Source organism: Dryobates pubescens, chromosome 6, assembly GCF_014839835.1.
Source record: "Dryobates pubescens isolate bDryPub1 chromosome 6, bDryPub1.pri, whole genome shotgun sequence".
Lineage (NCBI taxonomy): Eukaryota > Metazoa > Chordata > Aves > Piciformes > Picidae > Dryobates > Dryobates pubescens.
In genome coordinates, this window is record NC_071617.1 from 40,518,955 (window position 1) to 40,545,550 (window position 26,596).

Consider the following 26,596-nt stretch of genomic DNA (forward strand, 5'->3'; position numbering starts at 1 on the left):
TCTGGAGATTCTTGTGCAGCAACCATAGGACCTGTCAAGACTTGTGTCAGAAAAAAGAAAGTTTGCATCCTATGCAGAAAATAATATATTTGATTAATTTTGACTGAATTTGGCCAAAGACACCTTGGTATTGTGAGACTTTACATTAACTCAGCACAAGGCAGTTGCTATTTTTTTTCTCATGCTCCTAGTGAAAATGAATTGCTGCTTTGAATAAACAAACCACAACTTATTTCACAGGGGGAAATTATTATAAAACATGCAGTCATCAAAAGATCACAACTCCATCAGCATTAAGCAGTTTTAGCTGCAATACCATTCATTTATTTAAGAAAGCTATCCTTATTTCTTACTTTTATCAAACAGATGAAACCCCAAGGATAGTTGCATTGTGATGTAGTGTAAGCGTTCCAGAGATAAGTGTAGAAATGAGGTCACGTTAGCTTTTTTAATTACCATTGTTATCAATTCCAACACGGGAAAAAATTAGAATTCTATCAGCTAAAATCCATTCTTAAGAAATCAAAGTAATCAATGACAGTGGAAGAAGTCTTGGATAGTTGTTTTTCAAAGGAAACTATCCACACTATCAGAGTAATAGACTCAGTGAATTACAAGGAAGGGCACTGTGGAGGCAGGGGAAACATGCTTATGAGATGCTTCTATTATTTGGCTCTCATTTTCTGTTTGTTTTTTAAAACTTACAGGTACAGTCATCAAATATCTTGTGATCTTAACTGTAACAAAACTGTATAATATCACTGAAGCATAGGGAGTTGCTGAGTTAATCCTGTACCCACAATAGCTGTGCTAAGTTTCCTCCTTTGGGCTGCCTTTAAACCTTTTGAAAGACAATAGGGAAGAAAATAGGTGGAGACAAGGCCAGTGTCTTGTTCTTGAAATATATCATTACTTTGTGTCTAATTTGTATCCTTAAACCTCTCCTGCTATGTGTCAGAACATGTATCCTGTGGATATCTAGAGGCCTGAGGCTTGATGCTGGGAGTATCATGTATAGATAGGCAATTGGGACCTAGGCCCTGCATGTCCTGCCTCTGAATCTGGATTTATGGCTGTGCAGAAACAGCTATTCAACTTCGTGGCCAAGCTGCTCAGCCTGCAAAATGGCTGTATTGCATTGCATGTACTGCATGAAAAAGTGACTGTTAGCACAGCAGTATGCACAATGTGAGCCCTGTCCTACAAGCCTCATTCCCACATGGTGGTTTTGTGAGTAATCTCTGCAGGTGTGTCTCCTGATGTGACACTCCGTGTTTAGGTTTGCCCATATTCTGGGGATATCTGAGTCAGGTCACTTTGAGCTCAGGGATCTCCTTGTAGTGGATTAAACATGTGCAAAAATGGATATTGAAAAGCACAAATTTGAATTAATAGGCTTTTTTTTTTTTATCTGTCTTCTAAAGGTACAGCTGCTTGGATTATCTTTTTAACTGCATTACTATAACACCACATTCATCATTAGAGCAGAGTAGAGAGTGATGTAACAATCTTTTATGATAGCTTTCATGAGAGATGCAGATGGCACATTAGACAAATTTTCTAGGAATGAATGACATACAAACTCAAATTTTAAAGCTCTTTAGAAAAAGAACAAATTTGATGTGAAAGAAAAAATAAAAGGACATTGTAAAGTGTAGTAAACCTGACTTCCACACATTCTTACTGTTATTAAATGTCCTTCTAGCTTTGAATGGCTACATTAGTATCAAGGTATCACTGTGAAAAGTTTCATCAGTTTTTATGTCACCTAATAATTCATTTAAATTTTTATTTCAGATGTTGATGAATGCCTTCAGCACAGTGATATTTGCCATAGAGGAAACTGCATGAATACTGATGGGTCTTACAAGTGCACTTGTCCAGACGGTTTCCAGCAGATAGCAAACAGGGGATGTCAAGGTATGAAACAGCCATAAAAAAAAAAAAGACCTGGATCATTATTTTAAATATGCAAGTTTGTAAGCATGACTTGCAATTGGCACAGATCATTCTGTGGAAGAGAAACTGGTTTTATTTATTGCTGGTACTACTTTTTTGCTCTTCTCATTTTTTTTTATTGCCATCTGTAAATGTATGCTGAGAAAATATTTCAAGAGGCTGAAATCTCCACCCTCATAACTTGGAAGAGAACTAAGAGAGATAGAGTGCTGCATTTTCCCAAGTCCTATAAACATCTAGTTTGGTAGAAGCTTCTATGTTTGTGAATCAGTAATGGAAACAGAAAGAGCAGTATAGTTAGTATCATGACACAGCAGATCATAGTATCACCAAGGTTGGAAGAGACCTCAAAGATCATCGAGTCCAACCTGTCACCACAGACCTCATGACTAGACCATGGCACCAAGTGCCACGTCCAAACCCCTCTTGAACACCTCCAGGGATGGTGACTCCACCACCTCCCTGGGCAGCCCATTCCAATGACAAATGACTCTCTCAGTGAAGAATTTTCTCCTCACCTCGAGCCTAAACTTCCCCTGGTGCAGCTTGAGACTGTGTCCCCTTGTTCTGGTGCTGGTTGCCTGGGAGAAGAGACCAACCCCCTCCTGGCTACAACCACCTTTCAGGTAGTTGTAGAGAGCAATGAGGTCACCCCTGAGCCTCCTCTTCTCCAGGCTAAACAATCCCAGCTCCCTCAGCCTCTCCTCATAGGGCATAAAACTCTCTCAGCTCTAAAATACTTGCATTACTATGTGGAGGATGGGTGAGAAGAAAGAGAATGTGTTATCTAAGGCTGAGTCAGCATTGCCAAACTCAAAAGAAATATTTCCCAGGTTTTAGTTCTGAACAATCCCAATTCCACATTGGCACAATTCCCAAGCATGCCTCACAACTCCCCTTTGCCATACGTTTTTATGGGACAAGAATTCTGGTATTAAAGCTGGACAGTGGTAATATGTTTGTGCTTCAAGTGACTGGACTTTGCTTTGACTGCTCTCTCACACACAATTTAGACTTCAACTGAGAGACTGTGTTCCAGCTTCTGCATTTGAAGATCTTGTGCAAGCAACAGCAAATTCCCTGTAAAAGTTTTGAGTGTTGTGCCCCCTTCACCCCCCTACCTCCCTTCTCCCCCCAAAGAGGTAGAAAGGAGACGAGGACGGTTAGCAGGACAGGGAAAGAAGCGGAAAGGCCTGTGCAGAGGAAGTTAGTTTGTTCTTATCTCTTGGCAAGAAGCCCAAAAGCAGATCCAGCCGAAAGGGACCGCGAAGAAAGGAAGACTGAGAGAAAGTCCCAACTCCCCTGGGTCTAACCTCACCTCCCACAATTCTACCAATGAAATTCGTTTAGAATACCAAAATATTTTATAAACATTTAGCCAGTGTGCCCCTTTCTTAGAGGCACAGTGTCAAACAGTCACAAGTGTTCTATGTGATTGATTTCCAAGTGACAAAATGTTGCATTTAACATACAGAAGTGTTGTATTGGGCCTCACTTCAGCAAATAAAAAGAGGTGCAGTGATCACAACCTATAAATCAATGCCAGCTTTGGTTAACTATTCTTTCTGCTCCACTGTGTAAAGTAGTAGTGTATAGGCTTCATGTTTTAAATGGATAAATGTAACAAAGCTGAAAGCACTTGTGAGTCAGATAGAGGACAGATAGTACAGACAGTGTCTTCAACAGAAAAATGTGTATGAAGAAATAATTTCATTTATTTGGAAATAATTTCAAGTAAGAGCATACACCTGAGAAAGAAGACCACCAACACCAAAAAATAGCAACTTGCTGCAGAGGGGAGTGAAGCTGCTTGAGAAATAGCCAGATCAATATGAAAAGAAATGGAAGGAAGGAGGAGTTGATACAATGAATACAGACAAGCGAGAATATCAGAGCTAGACACAGCAAAAGAACATAAAGGGCTAACTTTGGCTAGCAGAATTGAAGTATGGTTAGACTTATTTTACGCTGTTGACTACTTACTAAGCTGTTACAGGATGCAGTAGTGGAATTTCTATTTGTCAAAATGGAAATCTTTAGTATATTTTCTTGTCCCATGTTTTGTACTGGACAAAAGTAGCAATATATGTATCATAAATGATGACTTATTTACATTTCATAGAATCATAGAATGCACTGGGTTGAAAGGGACCTCTAGAGGTCATCTAGTCTAACCCCTGCGCAGTAAGCAGGGACATCCCCAACTAGATCAGGTTGCTCAGAGCCCCATCAAGCCTGACCTGTCTCCAGGAATGGGGCCTCTACCTCCCTGGCTGACTTTTTCCAGTGTTCATCCTCATCCTAAGATCCAATCTAAATCTACCCCTCTCTAGCTTAAAACCATTACCCCTTGTCCTGCTGCTGCATGCCTTTGTAAATAGTCCCTCCCCAGCTTTCTGGTATGCATTTCTTGTTGGTCATTTCAACATCATTCTGCCTTGTATAATCAGTTGTTTGGTTTCCAGTATTTTTCTGGTAGCTTTAAGACACTGACATATTAGTCTTGAGAACAGTGTGGGTCCAGAGAAGGTACCATACTGTCCTTGTTGTCACAGATCTTCCATCTTACTGGCTTTTGGAGAGCTTCAGGAACTATGTCACTGGTCTGCATTTCCTCTGAATTCAGAGAAAACTTTATACATGTAGGTGTTGTGTGAAGTGCAGCACACTTGTCTTTTCCCTGTGCACCTCGTACAGATTCACAGATTGCATCAGCTTGGAAGGGACCCTCAAAGGTCGTCTTGTCCAACTCCCCTGCACTCAGCAGGTACACCTCCATTTAGCCCAGGCTGCCCAGGGCCACATAAGTGTGATATTGAGTATCTTCAGGGACAGGGCCTCAAACATATCCCTGGGCAGCCTGTTCCAGTATTTCACTACCCTCATTGTAATGAGCTTCCTCCTTAAGTCCAGCCTAAATCTACCTTGCTCCAGTTTAAAACCATTGTCCCTTGTCCTATTGCTACAAGCCCTTCTAAGCAGTCTTTCCACAGTCTTTCTGTAGGTCCTCTCCAGATATTGAAATGTAGCTATAAGGTTTCCCCATAGCCTTCTATTCTTCAGGCTGAACAGCCTCAATTCTTTCAGCCTGTCTTCACAGGAGAGGTGCTCCAATCATCTTTGTGGCCCTCCTGGACCCACTCTAGCAGGTCTGTCTTTCTTGTGCTGGACATAGTACTCTAGGTGAGGTCTCACCAGACCAGAGTGGCAAAATCACTTGACCTTTGGCAATTTGGCCTTCTGTGCTGCAAGTGGCTCATGTCCATCTTTTCATCCACTAGTAACCCCCAAGTCCTTTTCTGCAGAGTTGCTCTCAAATTCATCATCATCAGGACCTTGCACTTTGCCTTATTGAACCTCATGAGATTCTCCTCAGCCTACCTCTCCAGCCCCAAATCCTGCCTTTCCACAAGCTGCCTCTCTCCTTTCTTCACATGTGCTGCGACTTCATGACACCAGACTGCAAGGTTTACACACAGGACAGAAATAGTCTGTATCTAAAGAACATTCTGCAATGGATGCCATGGATCTTGAAATGATGGTGTTGAAATAATATCTCTAGTAGCCAAAATTTCTGTCATCCCGCGTTTTATAGGGTTGTGACTGCCCGGAATCAAAGCAACAAAGGCACAGTTAAGAATAACAAAACTTTACATCTGTGATGATGGATGAATGAGCCCCTTCTGAAAGTTTTAATTGTAAATTTGTGTTTGATCTCAGCATGACGCTGAAAATTTCTCAATGGGTTTTTGTAAAGCAAAATGCAAAAGTTCAGTTACAATGTGACTGGCAAGTCATGTCAAAGTGGTGCCTCCGCAGTGAATGAATGCAGTCCTTTTGTTATTCAGATGAGCCCCCAGTCAAAAAAAAATAGTGTCTGAAAGGTAATGTTTGAAAAAAAAGCTTGAAAATAAAACAAAAGAAAACAAACCCAGTTAGAACGGACTCTTATAGCAACATTTTTGGACCATTCCCCACCAGCAAAGAAAAAAAAAAAGTTTGGTTTTAAATGATATAAAATTAGCCTACTGGGAAAGATGTTACTCCAGACCTCCTGGTAACACATGGAGCCAGATGCTCGAGTAGACCAGCACACACCAGTGAGACAGAGTGTGGTAGGTTGAGAGAGGGCTTAGCTCTCCCTCCTCCACAGAGTAAGAAACCACAGCTAGCCCAGTCGAAGGAGCAAAGCTATATATTTACACGCATATATGGAAAGCAGGTTATGTACAACACAATATATACAGGTATTTACAATATATACACAGAAATATACAGCAAAGAGAAATAACACAACAAAAATCCCTCCCCCAGCAGGGATCCCCTCCCTGTAACCCCCCCTCTTCCCCCCTACCTCCCTTTTTTTCCCAAAAAGGGGTTAGAGAGAAAGAAAGGCAAGTTATTAAGGGAAAGAGTTGTTAGTAAGCTTCAAAAGCCCATGCAGGATTAGTGTTTGCTTATCTGAAGGCCAACTCCAGCAGTTCGCAGAGAGAGCAGGCAGGGAGAACAGGCTGAAACCCAAACTTCCCCAACTCCCAAACCGAACTGAACTGAGAGAAAAAAAAAATTCCAACTGCTCCACAATCTAAAGTTGCATTTTATCCATGCACCTATGAAATTCGTTTAGAATATCAGAATGTTTTGGTTCTAGTACCGAAAACATTTAGCCAGTGTGTCCCAGCACTGTTTGTCTTAAAGGCACAGCCTCAAACGATCACACAGAGCCATCCTAGAATTCCCCTAATGGAGAAGAAATGTTGGCTAGTATGGAGCTTATACTGATACCTAAAAAATTGCTCTCATCTGCTCATCCTCATCACAGAGTGAGAGTGTGACACAGCAGGACACACCGATGCTTATACAGAATTTAAGAATCATCCTTGAGAATTTGTTTACTCTGAAAAATGAGTCCTTTTTACATAGCTATTTACATAGGTGGTAGGAATAAAAGCTGCTTTTAAAAGTGATTAAACTTGGTCTTAATATTAGGGATACGATGATTTGCAAAGTGTAATGGGTTGGGGCAGATCCCCTCCCCACCACAGGCAGAAATAACGACTCAGACAAATGGATTGCAAAGGTGATGAAAGTTTAAATAGAAAGCGATGAATGTTACAGAAAACCCAAAGCACAGTGACAAAGAAAGATCCCATCCCCACCTGAGGGTGCATCCAAAACCCCCAGGGCTCCTTCTTCCCCCTCCCTCTGCTGGGCTAGTCTCAGCTGGCCAGGCCTGAGACTGCCCATCCCCCTGTGGCCTTGGGCCCAACCAGGCCCATGGCCGGGAGATCTCTCCCCCAGTTACCAAGTCTCGGAGAGGGAAGGAAAGAGGAAGTGCCAGACTCCGCACTGGATCTTATAGTGGTGCAAAGAATTATGGTAGGAAATACACAATTTCCTGTGTCCATCCCTCTGGGCTGGACTTCTGGACACAGGAAGTGAATGCACCAGGGGGGCACCCAGCTCAAACTACAACAGCAAAGCCATCAATGTCTCTGTGTTTTCAGATATCAATGAATGTGAGAGATCTGACCTCTGTTCACCGCACGGGGAGTGTCTAAACACGGATGGTTCCTACCAGTGCATCTGTGAGCGGGGATTTTCTGTGTCTACAGATGGCCGGACATGTGAAGGTGAGACAAATTACAGTATTGCATTCCCATTGATTCACTGTTATTAGTTTGGGGAGAAAAGTGGTCTGATTTGGTGTCTAATACCCCCAAATGACTATTCAATCCATAATCTGCCACCTAAAGGCCCTTTGTTCCATTTTTCATTAACGCACCATGTGCTGCGTTGCTGTTTGAACGGGAAGAAGTATCACAGGAAATGTACAAAATTGGACAGCACAAAGGTAGTTAACAAGCTGTGGCTTACTTTTCCTGAGTTTTAAAAATTTCACTATGGTACTTGGATTGTGTTTTTCTTGGTGAAAAGGCAGGAATGCTAACTGAACTGTGGGAAATTATCTTGAAGGAGGGAGTGATATTCTCACATTCAGGTATATGAAAACAGTGGGCATCTGTAATAATATAGAAATTTATTCAGAGATGGGAAATTATTTCTATCTTTTAGCAAGAGTGGAAGTCCAACCCCACTGCCAGAGCTGTCAAGACTTTGTTGTTGTTGTTAAAAAAACATGCAGATGAATCATCCATACAGCAGAAGTAATTCCAGGGAGAAATTGTAGTAAAATTCCATCTGCGATAGAAATTTGGGCACTTTGAAATGGCCCAGATGGAATGATTAACAGTAATTCATCTTTACAGTGCTAAAGCCAGATTATTAAGTATATGCAAGCAAACCTGAACAGGTATTCTTTATCAAAGGTTGTAAAAGCTGTTTCAATAATAACACTGGTGAGATACATCCAACAGGAGCCTAGAATTTAGGTATAAGTAGGGTGTATTGGTTATAGATGAGAATATATCCTGTTGCTAATGGAGTGCACACACTTGCCAGTGATTCTACTCTCATGCACTGAATTTAAGATAGGTGACATGCTCGATGGTACCAAGAATGCTTTTGTGTAGTCCATGCTGTTGCCAGAGGGGAAAAAAAAAATCCTCTAATTGGATGAAGAATGGCTGTTCTTGTGGATAGGAGGACTGTTTGAGACAAGAAGCTTTGTGGGAAAAAATCAGAAGGGGAAGAAGTTACATGGGAGTAGTTCAACAGAATGCATGCAGATAAGGACTGAGCAGATGATAGCTCACTGGCAAAACCTATGACTAGCAAATCTGAGAAGTAAGCTGCTCCCTCCAAAGCTACAGACCAGTAAATCCCAATGTAATTGGTTTTCATGGGCCAGCTCTTCTCATAGCTCACTTGGTGATAGTGAAAATGCTCTTCCTTCAGTACAAGAGATACATTGGAACTTCTGACTGTTGCACTTACTCCCTTTATTTTTATCAGAGGAAAAACAGCATCACAGCCTTATTACTTGAGGCAGCATATAACCTGCCATAGAATTAGTAATACAATAGCTAATGAAATGAAATACACTGCTGGCAAGAATAGTTATGTTGATGTAAGGGAATAAGTGTTGTATAGTTAGATATAGCGTGACATCAAACATGCTATTTGTGTTTCGATTATTATTGATAGCAAAAAAAGAATTCTGCAGTATTTTTATTGCTTTTTTCTTTGTAAACCCTTACTTTATTTTGTAATCATGGCTTAAATTGAAAAGAAACATTCTGTTACTGCCAAGATAAAAGACTAGTCAAGAAGGCTAGAAAGAATGAATCTGAATAACTCCAGTGACTGACGGGCAGGACAGTGTTTTACCATTTCAGTTAATGAAGATAATTTCAAAGCACATTCACGGAGCCTTTTGGCATCATGTATACATGTCATGCAGTATTTAGGAAGGATATGGTTAAATATCTCTGCAAGAAAACTAGTAGCAGGTGTTTTGCCTCACTATTGAGCATAGCTAGGGGGAAAAAAAGAAAAGTGGTCAGAGAAGAATGCAGCCTGCTCTTAGTAGAAACCAAACTCTTTATTCCAAAGTAAAGTTAGAAGAAATCTAATTAATCTTGTGAAATCAAACTCTCAGAATTTAAACAAAACAAACAAAAAAGGGCAGAACTGAATAGAAACACACCTTTAAAAAAGAGATTTTAGGAGATGTACCAGAAAAAATGAGCCCCTCTATCTGGGTCTCTGACAGTTAATAAAGCATCACATTTCCTTCCCAGGGAAGGGTTACTGTCACATGTGATGAAGAAGTACAAAGTTAATCTCCACTGGAACAAAAAATACAAACTTTAACTAAATAGAAAAAGATGAAATCACAAGATCTTATTTCCAGGATTGTGAGTGGTTTTGGAACTTTTGTGATGAAGAATAAAACGAGAAGTACAAAACCATCTGAGCATGCTTCACAAGTAATTGGTGCTGTGTATGGAATACAGATCAGACTTTATGTTCGGCAGTTGGAAAAGTATTTTAATAACTTGGCAAAGCAAGGGTACTTCTAGTCTTCTGAGCAGCAGCAGCACTCCTTTTCTGCCACAATTATTTTATCTGTTGTGTCATTTTAATAAAAACAGTTCTAGAATTGAAAACAAGAATTTGAATGGGGGACTGACAGCATCAGTGTTAGTATTTGTAGCAGTGTCAGCTTCATGCAAAAAAAAGCAAGACAAAACAAAGGGACTAAAAGCAAAAGGAACGTGTGACATTCCAGATACTGAGAAAGGATGTGGCTTCCAGTCTCAAGAGCTACTGTTCTTTACACTAGGTGCCCCTGTGAATTTACTTCTGGTTGAGTGAGAGTAGCTGTTTCTACCATCAGAGAAAGAACCTGAGGAAATTCTGCTGGATTCAGATGCCTCTCTGTACCTGGGGAACAGATTTTCCATATCTCCAGACTTCTTTCTTTTTTTTTTTTTTTAAGAAGTCAGAAACAACAACCTAAAACATTTAAGAACCTCTTGTGGTTCAGTTCTGGTATGGAGTTTTTTTGACCATTGGCCAACATAAACCGAACAGCTGTGGAGACTCTACTTTCTTCCAAGGTGTAGACAAACTTTTGTTGTAGCAGTGACATTCCACTGCTGCCTGGCCCCAGGCTCAGCAATTTGCCTGTGCCAAGCTCTCTGAACAGGAGGCTCTCGGAGTGCTCCCTAGCTTCATGTCAACCTCTCTGGGCTGCTAGTCAACTTGGCAAACGCTCAAGTTAGAGGTTCTCTAATGCTTAAGCGAATACCCTACCAGAAGTGCCTCTTCTATCCCCACGTCCAATCTCATTTGTCTCTCAGAGGCTCCCTCACTTTTCCCTTTGCCCCAAGCCCTGAGCTTCACTGCCTGCCTCAAAGAATAATTCACAAATCTGTACACAAAGATGCTACATTTTCCATAATCTAAGATGACTGCATACCTTAAGTCTGAAAATCAGGGAGACAGTAAAGCTGTGAATAATGTATGTTGTCTCTGCTACCAAAGAGATTTAAAGAGAGTAGGTATTTGTTGTGATTTCACATTACAGACATAATTCTGCCCACATTTAGGAACGACGAGGCAGGGAAAAAGGTATATTAAATGTAGAACTGCCTTTGGTGCAGAGTATTATCTGTTGTATGAAGTAAATTTTATGCAATAGACAATTCCACAGCTTCACCAATTAAGAAAGCTCAGGCTTCTGCCAAAGGCAGACTCAAGTATGCATCTGCAGAGTGTTCCCCTGTGAGCTACCTTCATATTTCACAGTGAGTAATCACAGACTTCACCAGTGTTCTCACATTTGCTTGCAGAGGTGTTTTAGGAGACCAGTTACTTCTTATCTGAATGCCAGCTAGCAAAGTGAGAACACAAAGGGAGAAAAAAATAATCTCTTTCTTAGCCACGTCATTGCAATGTTGAAGTGACCATCCAGCATTGTTGCCTCTACATAGCCAAAGTCTCTATTCAAATACGCACTTTCCTGATTTTCTCATGACGGTGTTTTTTATGTATGGTGTCATGGGTGGCCCTGGAAGTCTCAAAGTCAGAGCTCTGTATAGCCCTAAGCACTGTATAGAACTGTCTTAGGAAACAGTTCCTCTTCCAGAGACTTTGCCATGTAAGTAGATTTCAGGGAGATTCCAATAGCACGTCTGAGGTTAAGTATGCCTTCATCTTGTTCAGGTTGGCAGAAAACAGGAACACAGTGTTGAGTTGAATAGGAATGCGTTTGAGTGCACACATGTTTTGCCTTTCTTTAGATCCTGATGATGTTAGATCAAAGGACTTGTGATTAAAGCAGGCAGCACTGAGTCATGAATTCTGAAACAGGTTGTAATTACAGAGAATTGCTTTAGTCGTTGTGCAGATAAAGAATATATTAGTTTCATATTTAGTTTTTCTCCTTGCTTTGTCTCTGTACAGCAACAGTATCACCAATTACAAGCCTCATGCATTACAGGGTGATTAAAGAAACAAATGCCCTTTCCATCTGTAAAGCAGGAGTTCTTTTAGTGAGTGGTCTAGAAAAGGAAAAATATTTGGTGCTTGGACCTTCTCTTTGATGTCCCATACACTGAACTATCCAGTCATGTTCAGACTCTGTGCTTTTTAAAAACAAAACCATCTTCTGTGCCTGTATTATATACTAAATTAGGAGACTTGCTACAATCACAGGTTTTGTTTCTCCAATTTTTAGTCAATGACCTTAGTTTACCTTTGGAGAACCAGCTGCACAATCCCTTCCTGTGCTGCCTTTAACATATGGAGTAAGAGAAACATTGTAATTTAGGTAATTCCCAAATCCCCAATTGTAGTTTCTTCTGTCTAGGATTTTAACTGAACAACTGTCCTGTGGCTCAGGAACTCTAATTATTAAACTACAGTTGGCCACTGAAAATAAAACACTGCATTATTGTCTGTTGGCTTAAATTTCTGTCTGTCAATCCACTGTAGTTTACTCACATTGAATTACTTTTCTTAACAGGGTGTCCAAATAAGAGATAAGAGTATTCAGATTTTTTTTTTGACCAGATATGTGAAACTCTGTTGATCACATGGCACTAAATATTAAAATACGTTATGCAGGTGTAGTGCACAGCAGCAAGAGGCAGGGACCAGAAAAATACAGCCATAAATTTGTATCTTCTTCCTCCTAGTAACTCCATATGCATCTATGCAGTCATTATGGTGACAGGAAAAGAAGAGTATCAAAGATAATACTTGACTTTTCACCAGCAATAGTGTCTTCAATAGAAACATGTTGCTTGTTCTTGTTGGTGACTTAATTCTGCTAGAGAGGGATTGTGGTAGAGTTCAACAAATTCAGTATGCAGAAACTACCCATTTTTTCATACTTATGTTCCTTAAGAATAGGCACACTAGCTATTATATTCTTTGACAAATTCAGATAACCTTTTATAAGATGCCTTCAGCATTTTTCCTTCATTTGATAAATCACTACACAGAGACCTTTAAAACCTTTGTTGACAAATCCAACCAACTACATAAATTGCTCTGCAAGTAATATTTTTACAATAATTAGTTATATGTCTCTCCTAGATTTTGATGTACACAACACATACAGGTTTTATGCTGATTTTGTATTTTAGCTGAAGGTTGTTGGATCAGTTCAGTAGAAGAGGTGAGTTTCCTATCACTGAAACACCCTAAAGCAAAATTAGATGCTTTTCTGAAAAAGATGTTAAAATTCCAGAGTTTACTCCATTGGTGAATAAACTGCCAGGCAGTTTTTAATCTATTTAAGAGGTTGTAGGTAGTCTCTTCAAGTCCATATGTGATTCTACACCTGTTCAAACCCCAAGCACAGCACATAGGAAAAAAAATTATCTTCAATACCCCCACACATACAGAAGTGTGTGTGAATGAATCTGAGCAGTTAGGGGGCAGGAAGGCAGAATAACAGGTAACTTGTGTGGAGGGTAATGACATGCTGCTTCATGGCTTGGGGAGCTGTGACCATGTGACTGTTTTAAGAGCAAGAATTCCCTTTGTGCTGAGCATGATACACAATTTGGAGTTAAAACATCCTTGCTGGATGAACACTGTTAGGAGAAGAAGGAGGTGCATCTTTGCTGACTTTTCTAGGCCTTTGTTTGACACAGCTGTAAGAGCTAAAGGAGTAGACAGGACTACACGGAGCCCTACTCTCTCCTTTCAGTGCTGCTCATCTGTTCAGAGAAGCCCTCTCTCTGTGGCAGTGCAGGATACAATCCCACCAACTCAGTGGGTGCCTATGGCTCTCACTGAAGGTAGGCTCCATCACAGAAAGGTGTATTCTAATGCATAGAAATAAAAATAGTAGCTAGTACCCAGATAAATCAAAAGCAAATCTTCGCTATTTAAAATGTAATTACCTCTGAGGCACATTGCAGAAGACAACTCCAAGTGGACAGCAACCTTACTCAACACCCATAGTGGTTTCTAGGAAAGAAATATAGCAATCATTTCTCTGCTTCAAACTGCAGAGGAATTTAGAAGGCAGAAGGTACCAATCCTAGTATCCTGGCAGGTTCCAAGTTTCAGTTTATTTTGTTCCTCCTGAAAAACACACTATGACATCTTTAATGACCACAGATGGACAGAGCCTTGGATTTAGGTCTTACTTTGGGTGACAATAAAAATAATGCATTCCTAGTACTTGCAATATGCTTACAAAAATAAACCACGTTCTGCCACATTATAGTTTGTTGGGCAGCTGAGTCAAAGAACAGACTTAGTCACTCTTACTTGTAACACTAGCAAACCACAAAAGGGAACTACAAATGAAAGGGCCAGTACAGAAAGCATGCGGGCGTTGTGATTACTTTACTGACCTGATTGAGAATATTCATGTGTGTAAATTTACAAGATTAAAGACACAAGGCTCAGTACACAAACATTTACCACTTATCATGAAATTCTCAGAGCCAGATCTGTGCAGCACTTTCTGCACAATGGATGCAGCCCTACCCTTGAACTCTTCCTATAGGCATAGTGGGTTCAGTTTCACACACATTGTTGACTGTCCAATGCTACTACACTGGCAGAAGCTGTAAGTCAGCCAAAGAGATGGTTATGTGTAAGTTACAACTTGCTCTGTGGTATGCAGTATCACACCACAATTGGCAGGTTTGGTGATACAGATGGGAAACAGTTGGCCAAAACTGTTGTCTGACATAAGCCATTTCTGGCAAAGTAAACATTGAACCAATTTTTTATATTGGACATGTGCTTACACATCTTGTCCTTTGTGTTTTCTTTCCCAATGTATAGAGAGATGTTGCTGCATCTGTTTGGCCCATCTGTTTTGCTGTGTGCCTCATGAATGCCTGCCTTTGACTGTCACATAGCCTCTCTGATGTTAAAATTCTTTCTTGCAGATGCTGATGAATGTGCCAATGGCACAATATGTGGCAATCATGGATTCTGTGAAAACATGGATGGCTCTTACCGCTGCCTCTGTTACCAAGGGTATCAGGACACACAGGATGGGCAAGGTTGTACAGGTGAGTTCTTAGGTGCAAGTAGTCATTTCTACAAGGTTCTGGTAAGCAAGAAGCAGCATATGAGCAGACTGCATTTCTTCACAAGAACATTTTTGCTTTTCATCATTTTTTGTTGAAGTTGTATCACTTACTAGTAAAATAAGGTTGAGCTGTGTGTTACTTGCTGAACTTGATGCCAGAAGGAAACTCACCTGTGTGTCTGTTTAATGAGAGCCTGTTAGGATTGAATGGAAATCAACAGCAAATAAGTTTTGCCTCTCATTTTATCTCTCTAAAAGAAAACAAAACCCACTACATCTGCATGCCAGACTATTTACAAATTTGAATTGAATTGAATTGAATTGAATTGAATTGAATTGAATTGAATTGAATTGAATTGAATTGAATTGAACTGACCAGGTTGGAAGAGACCTTTAAGACCATCAAGTCCAACCTATCATCCAACACTATCTAATCAAATAAACCATGGCACCAAGCACCCCATCAAGTCTCTTCCTAAACACCTCCAGTGATGGTGACTCCACCACCTCCCTGGGCAGCCCATTCCAATGGCCAATCACTCTTGCTATGAAGAACTTCTTCCTAACATCCAGCCTAAACCTCCCTTGTCACAGCTTGAGACCGTGTTCTCTTGTTCTGGTGCTGGTTGCCTGGGAGGAGAGATCAGCCCCCACCTAGCTACAACCTCCCTTCAGGTAGTTGTAGACAGCAATAAGGTCTCCTCTGAACCTTCTCTTCTCCAAGCTAAGCAACCGCAGCTCCCTCAGCCTCTCTTCACAGGGCTTGTGCTCCAAACCCCTCCCTGTCTTTGTTGCCCTTCTCTGGACATGTTCCAGCAACTCCACATCTCTCCTAAACTGAGGGGCCCAGAACTGGACACAGGAGTCAAGGTGTGGCCTAACCAGTGCTGAATATAGGGGCAGAATGACCTCCCATAGCCTGCTCCTGCTGGCTGTGCTATTCCTGATACAGGCCAGGATGCCATTGGCCCTCCTGGCCACCTGGGCACACTGCTGGCTCATGTTCAACCAGTACCCCCAGGTCCCTTTCTGCAAATCGTAATAGAATTTAATACTTCAGCCCATTTAAACACATCTGTTTAGTCCTTTAGCTGCAGAACCAGAACTTTGGGCTACCCACTACAGGAAATTATGTCTGGCATGTGGTACAGCCAGTCTGGCTTTGGTGGCATACCTCCCTAGACACATCCTATTTGAACAGATTTTAACGCTGGCTTTGAACTCCAGGAAAGACACCGATCACCATGAAAAGATGTGAGATTTTTGTAGATGTGTAAATGCTGCACATTTCTTTTGTGAGTAATAGGTTTCCAGATCTGCTGTTAAAAGTGATGGCTGGACCTGAGAACTGACTGAGGCAGCACAAATTTCTAATATAAGATTAAGACCAGTTCAAGAACAGGTATTCATTAAGCAATTTCTTCAAGGCAGATTCAGGATGAAACACATGTACTGGGAACAGAGATCTAAATGGAATACCAAACAGAAAGGAGGAGTTAAAATTAGAGTTGCTAATATATTAGAGTTTTCTAATATGTTAAATAGTTTTGTGGCAAAATTCTTTATGCCGGTTGGCATTTACTTAGCAATATACCAATGTGTATCTTTTGCACATAGTGACTTTTCACAGATGAAAACAAAGCAAAGAAAGAAAGGAAAAAAGAAAAAGGGGGAAAAAAGCACAAATGTTACTGTGAAATGGAATTTAATTTTGACTTAGCAGTGACGTGATTCTGCACCATAAAATAATGCCTTTTTATTTTTGTCTTGTATACACTGTATAATATCAAATACTCTTATATATCAGTTATCTACCAAAACAGCTTTAGGAGAAAGTAAAATCTCTTTAGTTCCTGGCCAGGCAAGGAATCTTATGATAAGGATCAATCAATAAAGATGAAGAAAAATGTAAGGATTTTGAAAATGCAGAGCAAACAGTAAATTAAAGTGCATGTTAATATACACAAACATCAGCATTCAGTCATATGGCTGGTTTTTTCATTCTTGCTAAGTAAGAGTTAAAAAAGGATAAAATGTCTCACAAGTTATACTTTAGACCACACTCAATTATAGATGTTTCTGAATTGTGATACATGAATTACAGTATTCAGATTCTGTAATTAATAGATGAAGTAGATTGTCAAATATGAACTTTAACAACCGAAAAGAAGATAAAGTGATCCTGACAGTACTTGGTGTAACCCTTGTTTAAAAAGCAGACAACTCTTCCATCAATCAAAAAAGCATTTCAGGGTAGTTATCAGGCTAGAAGTATGTGGGATTTGGGGGAGAGGAGATTTGCAGTGTTTGGCAGGGACTCCCTTTGTGACCTGGGCATAACCCTTGTGGGTTCCAGAGCAGCCTATGAGGCTGTGCATACAACATGCACATGGTAGGAGTGGGGCTGAGGAATTTACTTTTCAGTGGATGTTTGCAAGGAAAATAGGATTTTGAGAAGAAAGGGGAATTATTTTTCCATAGTGCTTTCTGAATCACACTGAAACCTACTCGTTTTGCTCCTTGAGTTCACTGGAATTTTGATAACAAAGAAAATAATTGAGCCTGAATCTTATGTGCCAAGAAGAGCGTACAAATAAAAGCAAATGTTTAGAAATTAGAAATTCATACCAGCCTAAAAAAAAAAAGAAAGAAACCCAATGTGAAAAGCAGTGACTGACTATTTATGGATCCACTTAGCTATTAGTGAGTTTTTAAACCTTCCTCAGAGATCACATCTATAATCTGGCAGACAATATTGGCACAGATACAGCAGATAAAAGAACTGACTAATGGGTCTGAGTTGATTTATGTTTTGGATTTTTTTCCCCAGATGTGAATGAATGTGAAATGCTGAGTGGAGTCTGTGGTGAAGCTCTCTGTGAAAATGTCGATGGTTCTTTCCTGTGCCTGTGCTCTGATGAGAACCAGGAATACGATCCAATGACCGGACAGTGTCGCTTCCGTACCTCACCAGGTAAAATGCCAGCAGATTTTTGCGTGCTTGGCATTATTTCCACTGCATATGTAACCAATTGAAAGGTGAAGTCCACTTAAATGCTGGTATTGCATTAGCTACAGCAGAAAATTTTTAAACTTAGTTGTTTTGAAAGTGTGTGCTTGAGAGGAGACATTTCTGGGACGGAGTACGTTACAGAAACACCTTCTAGATTTTATACCTCAACAGACTTGATAGTAATAATGAAGAGTAATTGCAGTTAAGAGTAAACAAGCACTTGTTTGATGTACTCTCTAACAACAAAATGTGATATGGAATTAAGTCTGTGGCCTGAAAGGTTTTATTTTTTGTCCACATTTTTGCAAACATCCATTTGTCTGCTCAGACAGTGCTTAAAGGAGCATGTAGTTAAAACCTAAATGTGTATATAACAGTGTTCTCTAAGCCTTGTTTAGTACAAACACAATTCCTCAGAAAAAGTAGTCGGGAAAGCAAAAAAAACCAAACCACTGAATTGCTGTCAGTCTGTTTGAGTGCTTTTTTTGCTCCATCTTGTCTGTCTTGTCCTGATGTTTTTGATAGTCCATTGTACTGGATTTGTGTGTGTTGTCAGTTGGTTTGGGTGTTGCAAATACTACTAGAAATACACTCATTAGAATTGAGTTTAGAATTCTTAAAGTTACCTCCATATTTCTGCAATGATCCAATTTGGAGAAAGGAAAGGCTAACCACACGGAGCAACAGAGTGCAAGGAACAAAGGGATTTACTTGCACAGCTCTTCTTTTCTTCCCTCCATAATGCAATGCTTGATATTTTTGTTAGCTTGTTTGTACACTGCAGGCTGATCTAACCGGCTCTTAGTGACAGGATGCAGACTCTACAGCCTACAAGACTGTGGCTGTTTCCTCCTATCAGAGAAAACAGTCTTGTAAACAGACTTGAAATATCTGTGACCTAATTGTAACGAGTATTTGGATCACTGAATGTAGCACTCAGCAGTATATAAGAAGTTGCCTGTGAAGTATCATTAATAGCTCACTGATAAACCTAAACCTTGGCAAAATCTTGTGAGAAAGATTCAGGCTTACAGAGGCTTGGTTTTGAAGGAGGAATGAAAGAAATTAAGATGACTGAGGCATCAGAGCAATACCCAAGTGTACTGCCTTTGTGCCTTTTTGCAAGGAAAAATACGGCAGTACCTTTCCACCACGAAGCAGCTTAGCTTACATACCTTCTGATGATAGCTGAAGTAGCAGCATTTCAGTTTATTCTGTAAATTTATGGAATAAGATTATTTCAGTTACCCAGAATTGCAGGAGATGCAAATGCCATCATGGCTGTGGTATTGCGAGGAGGTCGTATATGAAATAATTCAGTTGCTAGTCAAAACAAAACCAAAGCTAAGGAAGTTAGCAAAGGACCTGAGTCTGTGTAAAATGAAGTCAAAGTCGGGGGAGCATACAGAGACATACCCAAATATAACTTTGGGGAGGGAGGAGATGAAAAACCCCATGTGACCAATTGCACTGTCAACAAATACTCCTCTGCCATTCCTAACTCTATTTTGTTGTTACATAGTGAACATAGCTTTATTGTGATCAGTTTGGAAAGGAGCAATTCTTCCTTCCCCTACAGCCTTCCCTGGACCCTAATAAAGGAATAAAATGCACCTCATTTTTATTTCTTCTCTAATAAGATCATAATGAGGAAGATCTGATACTGGAGACCAGAATACATACAAATTAGGATCCAGTGAGATGTACTTTATACTGTGTGCTCTCGAACAAGGCAGTGGCAGTACTAGTACTGGCACTTGTTGCTATAGAAACCAACTCTCTCCAACTCTTCCGCACTGGGCCGTGCCTCCTTGAGCTTTAGCAGGGCACTCCCATCCTCACACCATCTGCAAAATGCCAGGTCCTGCACTTGGGTCACAGCAACCCCAAGCAACACTACAGCCTGGGGAAGTGTGGCTGGGAAGATGTCTGGTAGAAAGGGACCTGGGGTTTCTGATCAACAAGCAACTGAATACAAGCAAGCAGTGTGCTCAGGTGGCCAAGAAAGCCAGTGGCATCCTGGCTTGTATCAGACATGCTGTGTCCAGCAGGAGTAGGGAGGTGATCGTCCCCTTGTACTCAGCTCTGGTGAGACCACACCTCAAGTATCGTGTCAAGTTTTGGGCACCTGGAAGTGCTGGAGCAAGTGCAGAGGAGGGCAATGAAGGTGGTGAAGGGCTTGGAGAATAAATCTCATGAGGAGCTACTGAAGGAGCTGGGGCTGTTTGGTTTGAAAGAGAGGAGGCTGAGGGGAGACCTCATTGCTCTCTACAATTACCTGAAAGGACATTGTATGAAAGACTGGTGCTGGCCTCTTCTCACAGGCAATTAGTGATAGAACAAGAGGGAACAGCCTCAAGCTATGACTGGGTAGGTTTAGACTGGACATTGGGAAAAACTTTTTCCCAGCAAGGGTGGTCAGGCATTGGAATGTGCTGCCCAGAGAAGTGGTGGAGTCACCAACCCTGGATGTGTTTAAAGGTCATTGGGATGTGGTGCTTGGGGGATACAGTTTAGGGGTGAACTTTGTAGAGTAGGGTTATCGGTTGGACTTGGTGATGCTGAGGATCTTTTCCAACCTGAGTGATTCTGTGATTCTGTGAAAGTATTGCTGTTACTTCTTCCTAAAAAGGAACCTTGCCTTCCTGTACGTCTTGCACCCTTTGCTAGTTTTGGGGTGTTTGTTTGTCAAGTGGTGACATTATTCCATGTACCTCTGGATTTGGTATATCAGGAGATGAAAATACACACTTCATTCCTCTACATCTGCTCACTTTGCTCATTCTTGTCTTGTTCTGGGAACCAATGGGTGGCCCTTGCGTAGCTGTCAACAGAAGAGGGAACAAAACCAGTCTTTTCCTTGCCATTTGTGACACACCTCCCATGTGCTCTTGATGCAGGATGAACAAGAAACAGCTATGTTGTTTTGCCCAGTGATAAGTACTTCAGCCTCTCCCAAGACCAGCTGCAGCATGATTGTATAGAAATACCATGCAAATAGAGATGGAATAGCCACATATCCTCTGGCTTTGACAAGCCACGTACTCAAGTCAGGCACGGTGCTTTGAGAGCCTCTACAGTGCATGTGGACATGATCTGTCAGCATTAACTAGCATCATGCCTGTTTCAGAAAAGAAGAATTTAATCTGCATTCTCTTGTTGCAGATGTCTGTAGTTCAGTGTGGTTTAGTCAGCCTTTACTTACCCCCCCTTTTTGTATTTTTGTGCATAAACAAATGTTCCTCCACCTCATATCAAGTGCAAATAAGGAAAGATTTTTCAAATGTTACTTTAATTTGGGAACTTTCTTGCACGTGGTTAAAGGCTGTTAGCTTTGTGGAATGCTGCGTGTACTCACTTTACTTGCCATTAGGGCTCTCGAGACTTGCTTCTCTTTAGATTTCACTTGATGGAACTTCATCTGTTGTTAGCTGTGTCCTGAAACAATCTTCTCAGTGTGTATATCAAACCCATATGGTCACTTCCAGTAACAAACAGGAAAAAAAATTAAAAGGTGCAAGGTTTGATTGTCTTACTGCCCTCCTCCCTGCCCTGTCATTCACAATGCTTCAGAAGGAAGGAAAGAACTCTATATTAGATGAAAACTTTGCTGTTGCACATCTTTGTACCTAAAAGATTAAAAAATGCCTGGTTTGGGTTATAGTCTTCTCATTTGCTCTTTTAACAAGTTATACAAATCCATCCATGACGAATTTCTAGCAAGTATGAAGCTGAATGCAGTTAGAGTAACAATCCATAATACCAAGGTTATAGTTATTTCTCAGTAAGAGAATAATGCATATTCTATTATACATTTAAACTGCAAATATATACCGAATATCGCAGAATCACAGAATGTTAGGGGTTGGAAGGGACCTCCAGAGATCAAATTCATAGAAGGCTATCAGATTAGCCAAGCAAGACCTCCCCTTGGTAAATCCATGTTGGCTACTCCTGTTAACTCTCTTCCATGTGGTTAGAGATGACCTCCAGAATGAGCTGCTGCATCATCTTTCCAGGGATGGAGGTGAGGCTGACTGGTCTGTAGTAGACTGGGTCTTCCTTCTTGCCCTTTGTGAAGACTGGAGTGACATTTTCTTTCTTCCAGTCATCAGGCACCTCTCCTGTTCCCAGAGACCAAGGTTCCTGAAGGCCAGTCTTAGGAGTAAAGACTGAGGCAGGGAAGGCATTCAGCAATGCTGCCATCTCTGCATCCTCTGTTACCATATCTCCCATATCATTCACTAGTGGACTCTCCTTTTGCCTGCTCTTCCTTTTGTCACTGATGTGTTTAAAAGAGCTCTTCTTGTTTTCTTTCACCTTCCTGACAAGACTTACTTCCAAGAGGGCCTTGGCCTTTCTTGTTGCATCTCTACATTCTCTGTCAATGTTTCTACAATCCTCCCAATTGCCCAGACTTTTTTTACACATATTGTAAACCTCTTTTTTTCTTTTTGAGTTTTTCCAAGAGTTCCCTGCTTATCCATGCAGGTCTCCTGCCTCCCTTACTTGTTTGTTGGTGGTTTTTTTTTCAAGTGAATACGTTTTTCTTGACCTTGGAGGAGGTAATGTTTGAATATTAACCATCTCTCTTGGGCACCCCTTCCTTCTAGACCCTAGCCCACTGGTGCTTCTAAGTAGAGTTTTGAATAGGGCAAAGTTGGCCCTCTTAAAGTCCAGGGTTGAAATGTTACTTATCACCCTGCTGCTTTGCCTAGTGATATTAAACTCTGACATGTCATAGTCACTACAGACAAGATTACCCCCAACCTTATCATCTACAACCAGTCCTTCTTTGTTTGTTAATACAAGGTCCAGCATTGAATCCAGGAGGATAGTATATATTTGAGGATTGTAAAAGGTATGATTTGAAACAAGAACTGCAAAGAGAAGTGTGTGTAAACACAAACATATTGGCAGGAATCTCGCTTACATATACAAAGGTCAATAAGATCATACATTTGGGTTGCAACTCAGCCAGGTAACAGTTCCAGTGGGAGAACTCCATTAAGTTACCAGGACCCACTTAGGTGCCTACAGCTAATTTAGACTGAAACAGCAACAATACAGCAAAATAAGCATCCATTTCCTATCATATTCTGTGAACAAACCTACTGAAACCACTTTCAAAACAACCTGTTTACTAAATGGTTAATAATGTATGAGAGGGAAACCATAAGCTTGTAGACACAGACTGGTCCTGTTTTTTAAAAATATATGGAAGATTTGTGTCTTATTTGCTTTCCAAATATTTATCATACCTTCTTGACTAACCCTCAGCCACAGCTGTATAAACAACAGAATTTTAAGCTGGTGAGCAGATAACAGGAGGAGAAACGATCACATTGTATGTAAAACAGGAATGAACAATGACAGGATGAGATTGTCTCTCCTTCTTCTCCAGACAGCTTCTGGTGTTCTTTCTCTGATAAACAGAATGAAAAATGGCATGCTTTTTCTTCTTGACTATTTGGCTGTGATTCTGGTAGACAGATGGCAAGTGGCCAAGGAAAATGTCGAATGTGGTGGCTAAAGTACTGCTCTCTCACCTTGGAATAAGAGACTCAGTTCAGTTGTGTTTCTGTGACATGATGGTCTTAATGTAGTTCCTGTTGGATAGCAGCTGATACCACAAACCCACCACACTTCATGAAATTCTGCACATTATGGAAAATTGTCATTATCTGGTGACGGGAGACCACAGGCTAAACTAAGAAAGCTGAAATAAGCACTGGGCTGGGTGTTTCCTTTAATGTACAGCTTGGTTATATTGGCAAAACAGCAAAGGCAATTTTGCCTTGTGGGTGGCAACATTGTACTAAGTTTGAATAGAGGTGTCTGCCAGCTCCTCAATTCCCCCTCAACAGTCACTTTTCTCAGGAAAATAGCAATAAATCCAATTGTCTGTTTGGCATTAGGAGCCAAAAGAACTATTACACACGTTCATACTACTGAAGTGGAATAATAGGCGATCCATGGTGATGCTTTCAAACCTACTTTTCTCAGAACAAATCTAGTATTTGCATGCTCAGTAAAGTTGCCTTGCCCCCTATCCTAGGGGAATGTGAGTGGGCAGGGATTATAGGCTTCAGATAAGGAGAGATGGAATTTGTTCAGTTTCTTCAACATTTGTTGGATAATCATGATCTTCAAGCTTCCACCTCTCAGACATTATTTTTTAAGTGGATGGGATTAGAAGAAAATCCATCCTGTAACAAGCATAAAGAGGCTAATGATCTTGACCTCTGAGAAACAGAGTCAGACAGATGAGGTGGTCAGCTGACCTTGGCTCTCCCAGATATACCAATACTTGTAAATGGGTGTGGTGGTGAGAGGTGTTCAGCTCTCCCACACACACACAAACCACAGCTAACTCATTCGGAGAAGCAAACCTGGAAGGGCTATATTTTACAAGCAGGATGAAATGCGATGAATATATACACAATACACAGTATTTACTGTATACACAAAAATGCACAGCAAAGAATGTAACACAGAAATCCTGCCCCTCCTCGCTGGAGGAGGGTCCCCCCCCAAAAAAACCCTTTTCCCCCCTTCTTCCCTTTTTTCCCAAAAAGGGTTAGAGAGAGAAAAGTAATTATTAGGGGGGGAATTTTGTTAGTTCAAAGCATATGCTAAAGGAAGAAAAAATAATTAGCTTCTTATCTCATTAGTCCAAGGTCAGCCAAGCACAGAAAGAGAAGCAGCTGTCCAGGCAGACTGAAACAGACAGACTGAGACAAACTGAACTAAAACTAAAATTTAAAGTTGCATTCTCACTGATCTACCAATGAAATTCATTTAGAACTATCTTTTGTTTTCCTTTTCACACCAAAACATCCAGCCAGAGTGTTTCAGTAACTGTCCCTTTCTTAAAGGCTAGCCTAAAACCGTCACAATGGGCAAGCCTTAATCTCTTTCTTGAAAGGATTGCAAGGCAAACAGAAGTGGTCTATATGCCACAGCTCTTTGGAACTTACTAATCTTCTAATATTTTTTAATGCATGGTCCCTCAGGTATAAAATCAGTTTTGCTCCTTGCTTGGATACGTGTGTTACTCAAGAAATGTCACATGACTGGCATACTGTGCAAGAGCCCGAGTGGAAATTAATGACATTTCAAACAATGGAAAATCAGCCAACGTGTAATAATTTGTGAATTAAACATTTGTTATGTGCTAAACATAGAGAATGTCACAAGATACAAGGGAAAGAAACTAGTAGCCTCAAGATTTATCCCTCTTACTTTCCTGAGCAAAGTTTTGGGTTTGAATAATAGATGTGAGCATTTGTAATTTAAGAACGTGGTTACTTTATGGATGGCCTGTGAGAAGTTTTTCATACTGATTGAGTGTGAATAATAATTTCAGGTGATAGTTCCCTCTTCTGAGGTCTTCATGAGAATTTTTGTGGAAGTAAAAGGTTAGATAAAGTTCTGCAAACATAGAAGCTTTAACTGGGAATTACTCTCCAACTTGCTTCTTGGTGCGCTTAGAAGTGCCTTGCCTTATAAAGGTCTTTGAGTATTCATAGGGGTTTTTATTGAATGTAGGGGAAAGACTACTTTGCCTCCAATCCTTACAAATATTGTGAGAGAATCCACTCAACTGCTAAAGGCAGAAAAGTCTAATTTCTTGGCAGGGTGGTTGTTTTAAATAAAAGCCTATTTTATAGTAAAGCAGCAAGTCAGTTAACTTGACTTCAACATATCTGTGTTGTATGCCTCTGCCTACCATGGAGTCAATAACAACGCAGCCCTTCATTGATGTGAAACTGACACAGTGTGGCTCTTCTGATTCTCCTGTAGAACTTATGTCATCTTGTGTGGTTTATGTTTTCTTTTCACCTCCAGAATTGCCAATAGAGGCTGATCAACATGACGATGGAAAGAAGGAGTGCTACTACAATCTGAATGATGCAAATTTCTGTGACAATGTGCTTACATCTAATGTAACCAAACAAGAATGCTGCTGTACTTTGGGTGCTGGCTGGGGTGATAACTGTGAAATTTTCCCATGCCCCGTCTTTGGAACTGGTAAGAGGAGGCCTTCTGTTCCTTTGCAAACTTCTGAAGCATCGTGTTTACGTTAACAGTAGTGTGCTTTGCCTTCAGAGAAGGCTTGTCTATTACATACATACTCAGTAGATGTTGGTAAGCTTACAGGTGGGAGACTTCCACAGAGGAAAAGTCAATAGGAATAATTCATAGCTGGTGTAAATCCACTTGCTTCACTGCAGTTACCCTAGGGATCAAAACAGCCTATTGCTGAAGAGCATTATCTTCAACTGGTTTTAAATGAAGATGGATTCTCAGAGAAGCTTTTTCCAGATGTTATGGTAGCATTACATTTTTCCCACAAGCTGGAAAATAAAGCTAAGCATTACAATGTTACTGAGCCTGCATCTACAGCACTACAAATTGGTGATACATAAGATGATAGTAGTTTTACATTTTGCTACTTAATGCATAATTCATTTAATCACATTGTCTGCAGACCATTGTTTAACCTCTATAGTTTAAAACGTAGCCATATGATGTTTGTCACAAATGTTGAACACAGTACTTGAAACATCAACAGTGATGGCTGAAATTCAGTATCCAGCTTGGGGGGTAAAATCTCGCAAGAGAACATTCTGAGATGAAACACT

General features: G+C 40.5%; 1 protein-coding gene across 1 annotated transcript in view; it reads left to right on the forward strand.

The window, feature by feature from the left end:
- The window catches only part of LTBP1 (latent transforming growth factor beta binding protein 1), a 196,031-nt gene that overhangs the window by 142,128 nt on the left and 27,307 nt on the right, over positions 1–26,596 (forward strand). The window contains exons 22-26 of the mRNA XM_054162365.1: positions 1,798–1,920; positions 7,467–7,592; positions 14,790–14,915; positions 17,766–17,909; positions 25,800–25,982. Of these exons, the coding sequence (XP_054018340.1) occupies positions 1,798–1,920; positions 7,467–7,592; positions 14,790–14,915; positions 17,766–17,909; positions 25,800–25,982 (702 nt within the window). The remainder of the gene's footprint in view (positions 1–1,797; positions 1,921–7,466; positions 7,593–14,789; positions 14,916–17,765; positions 17,910–25,799; positions 25,983–26,596) is intronic.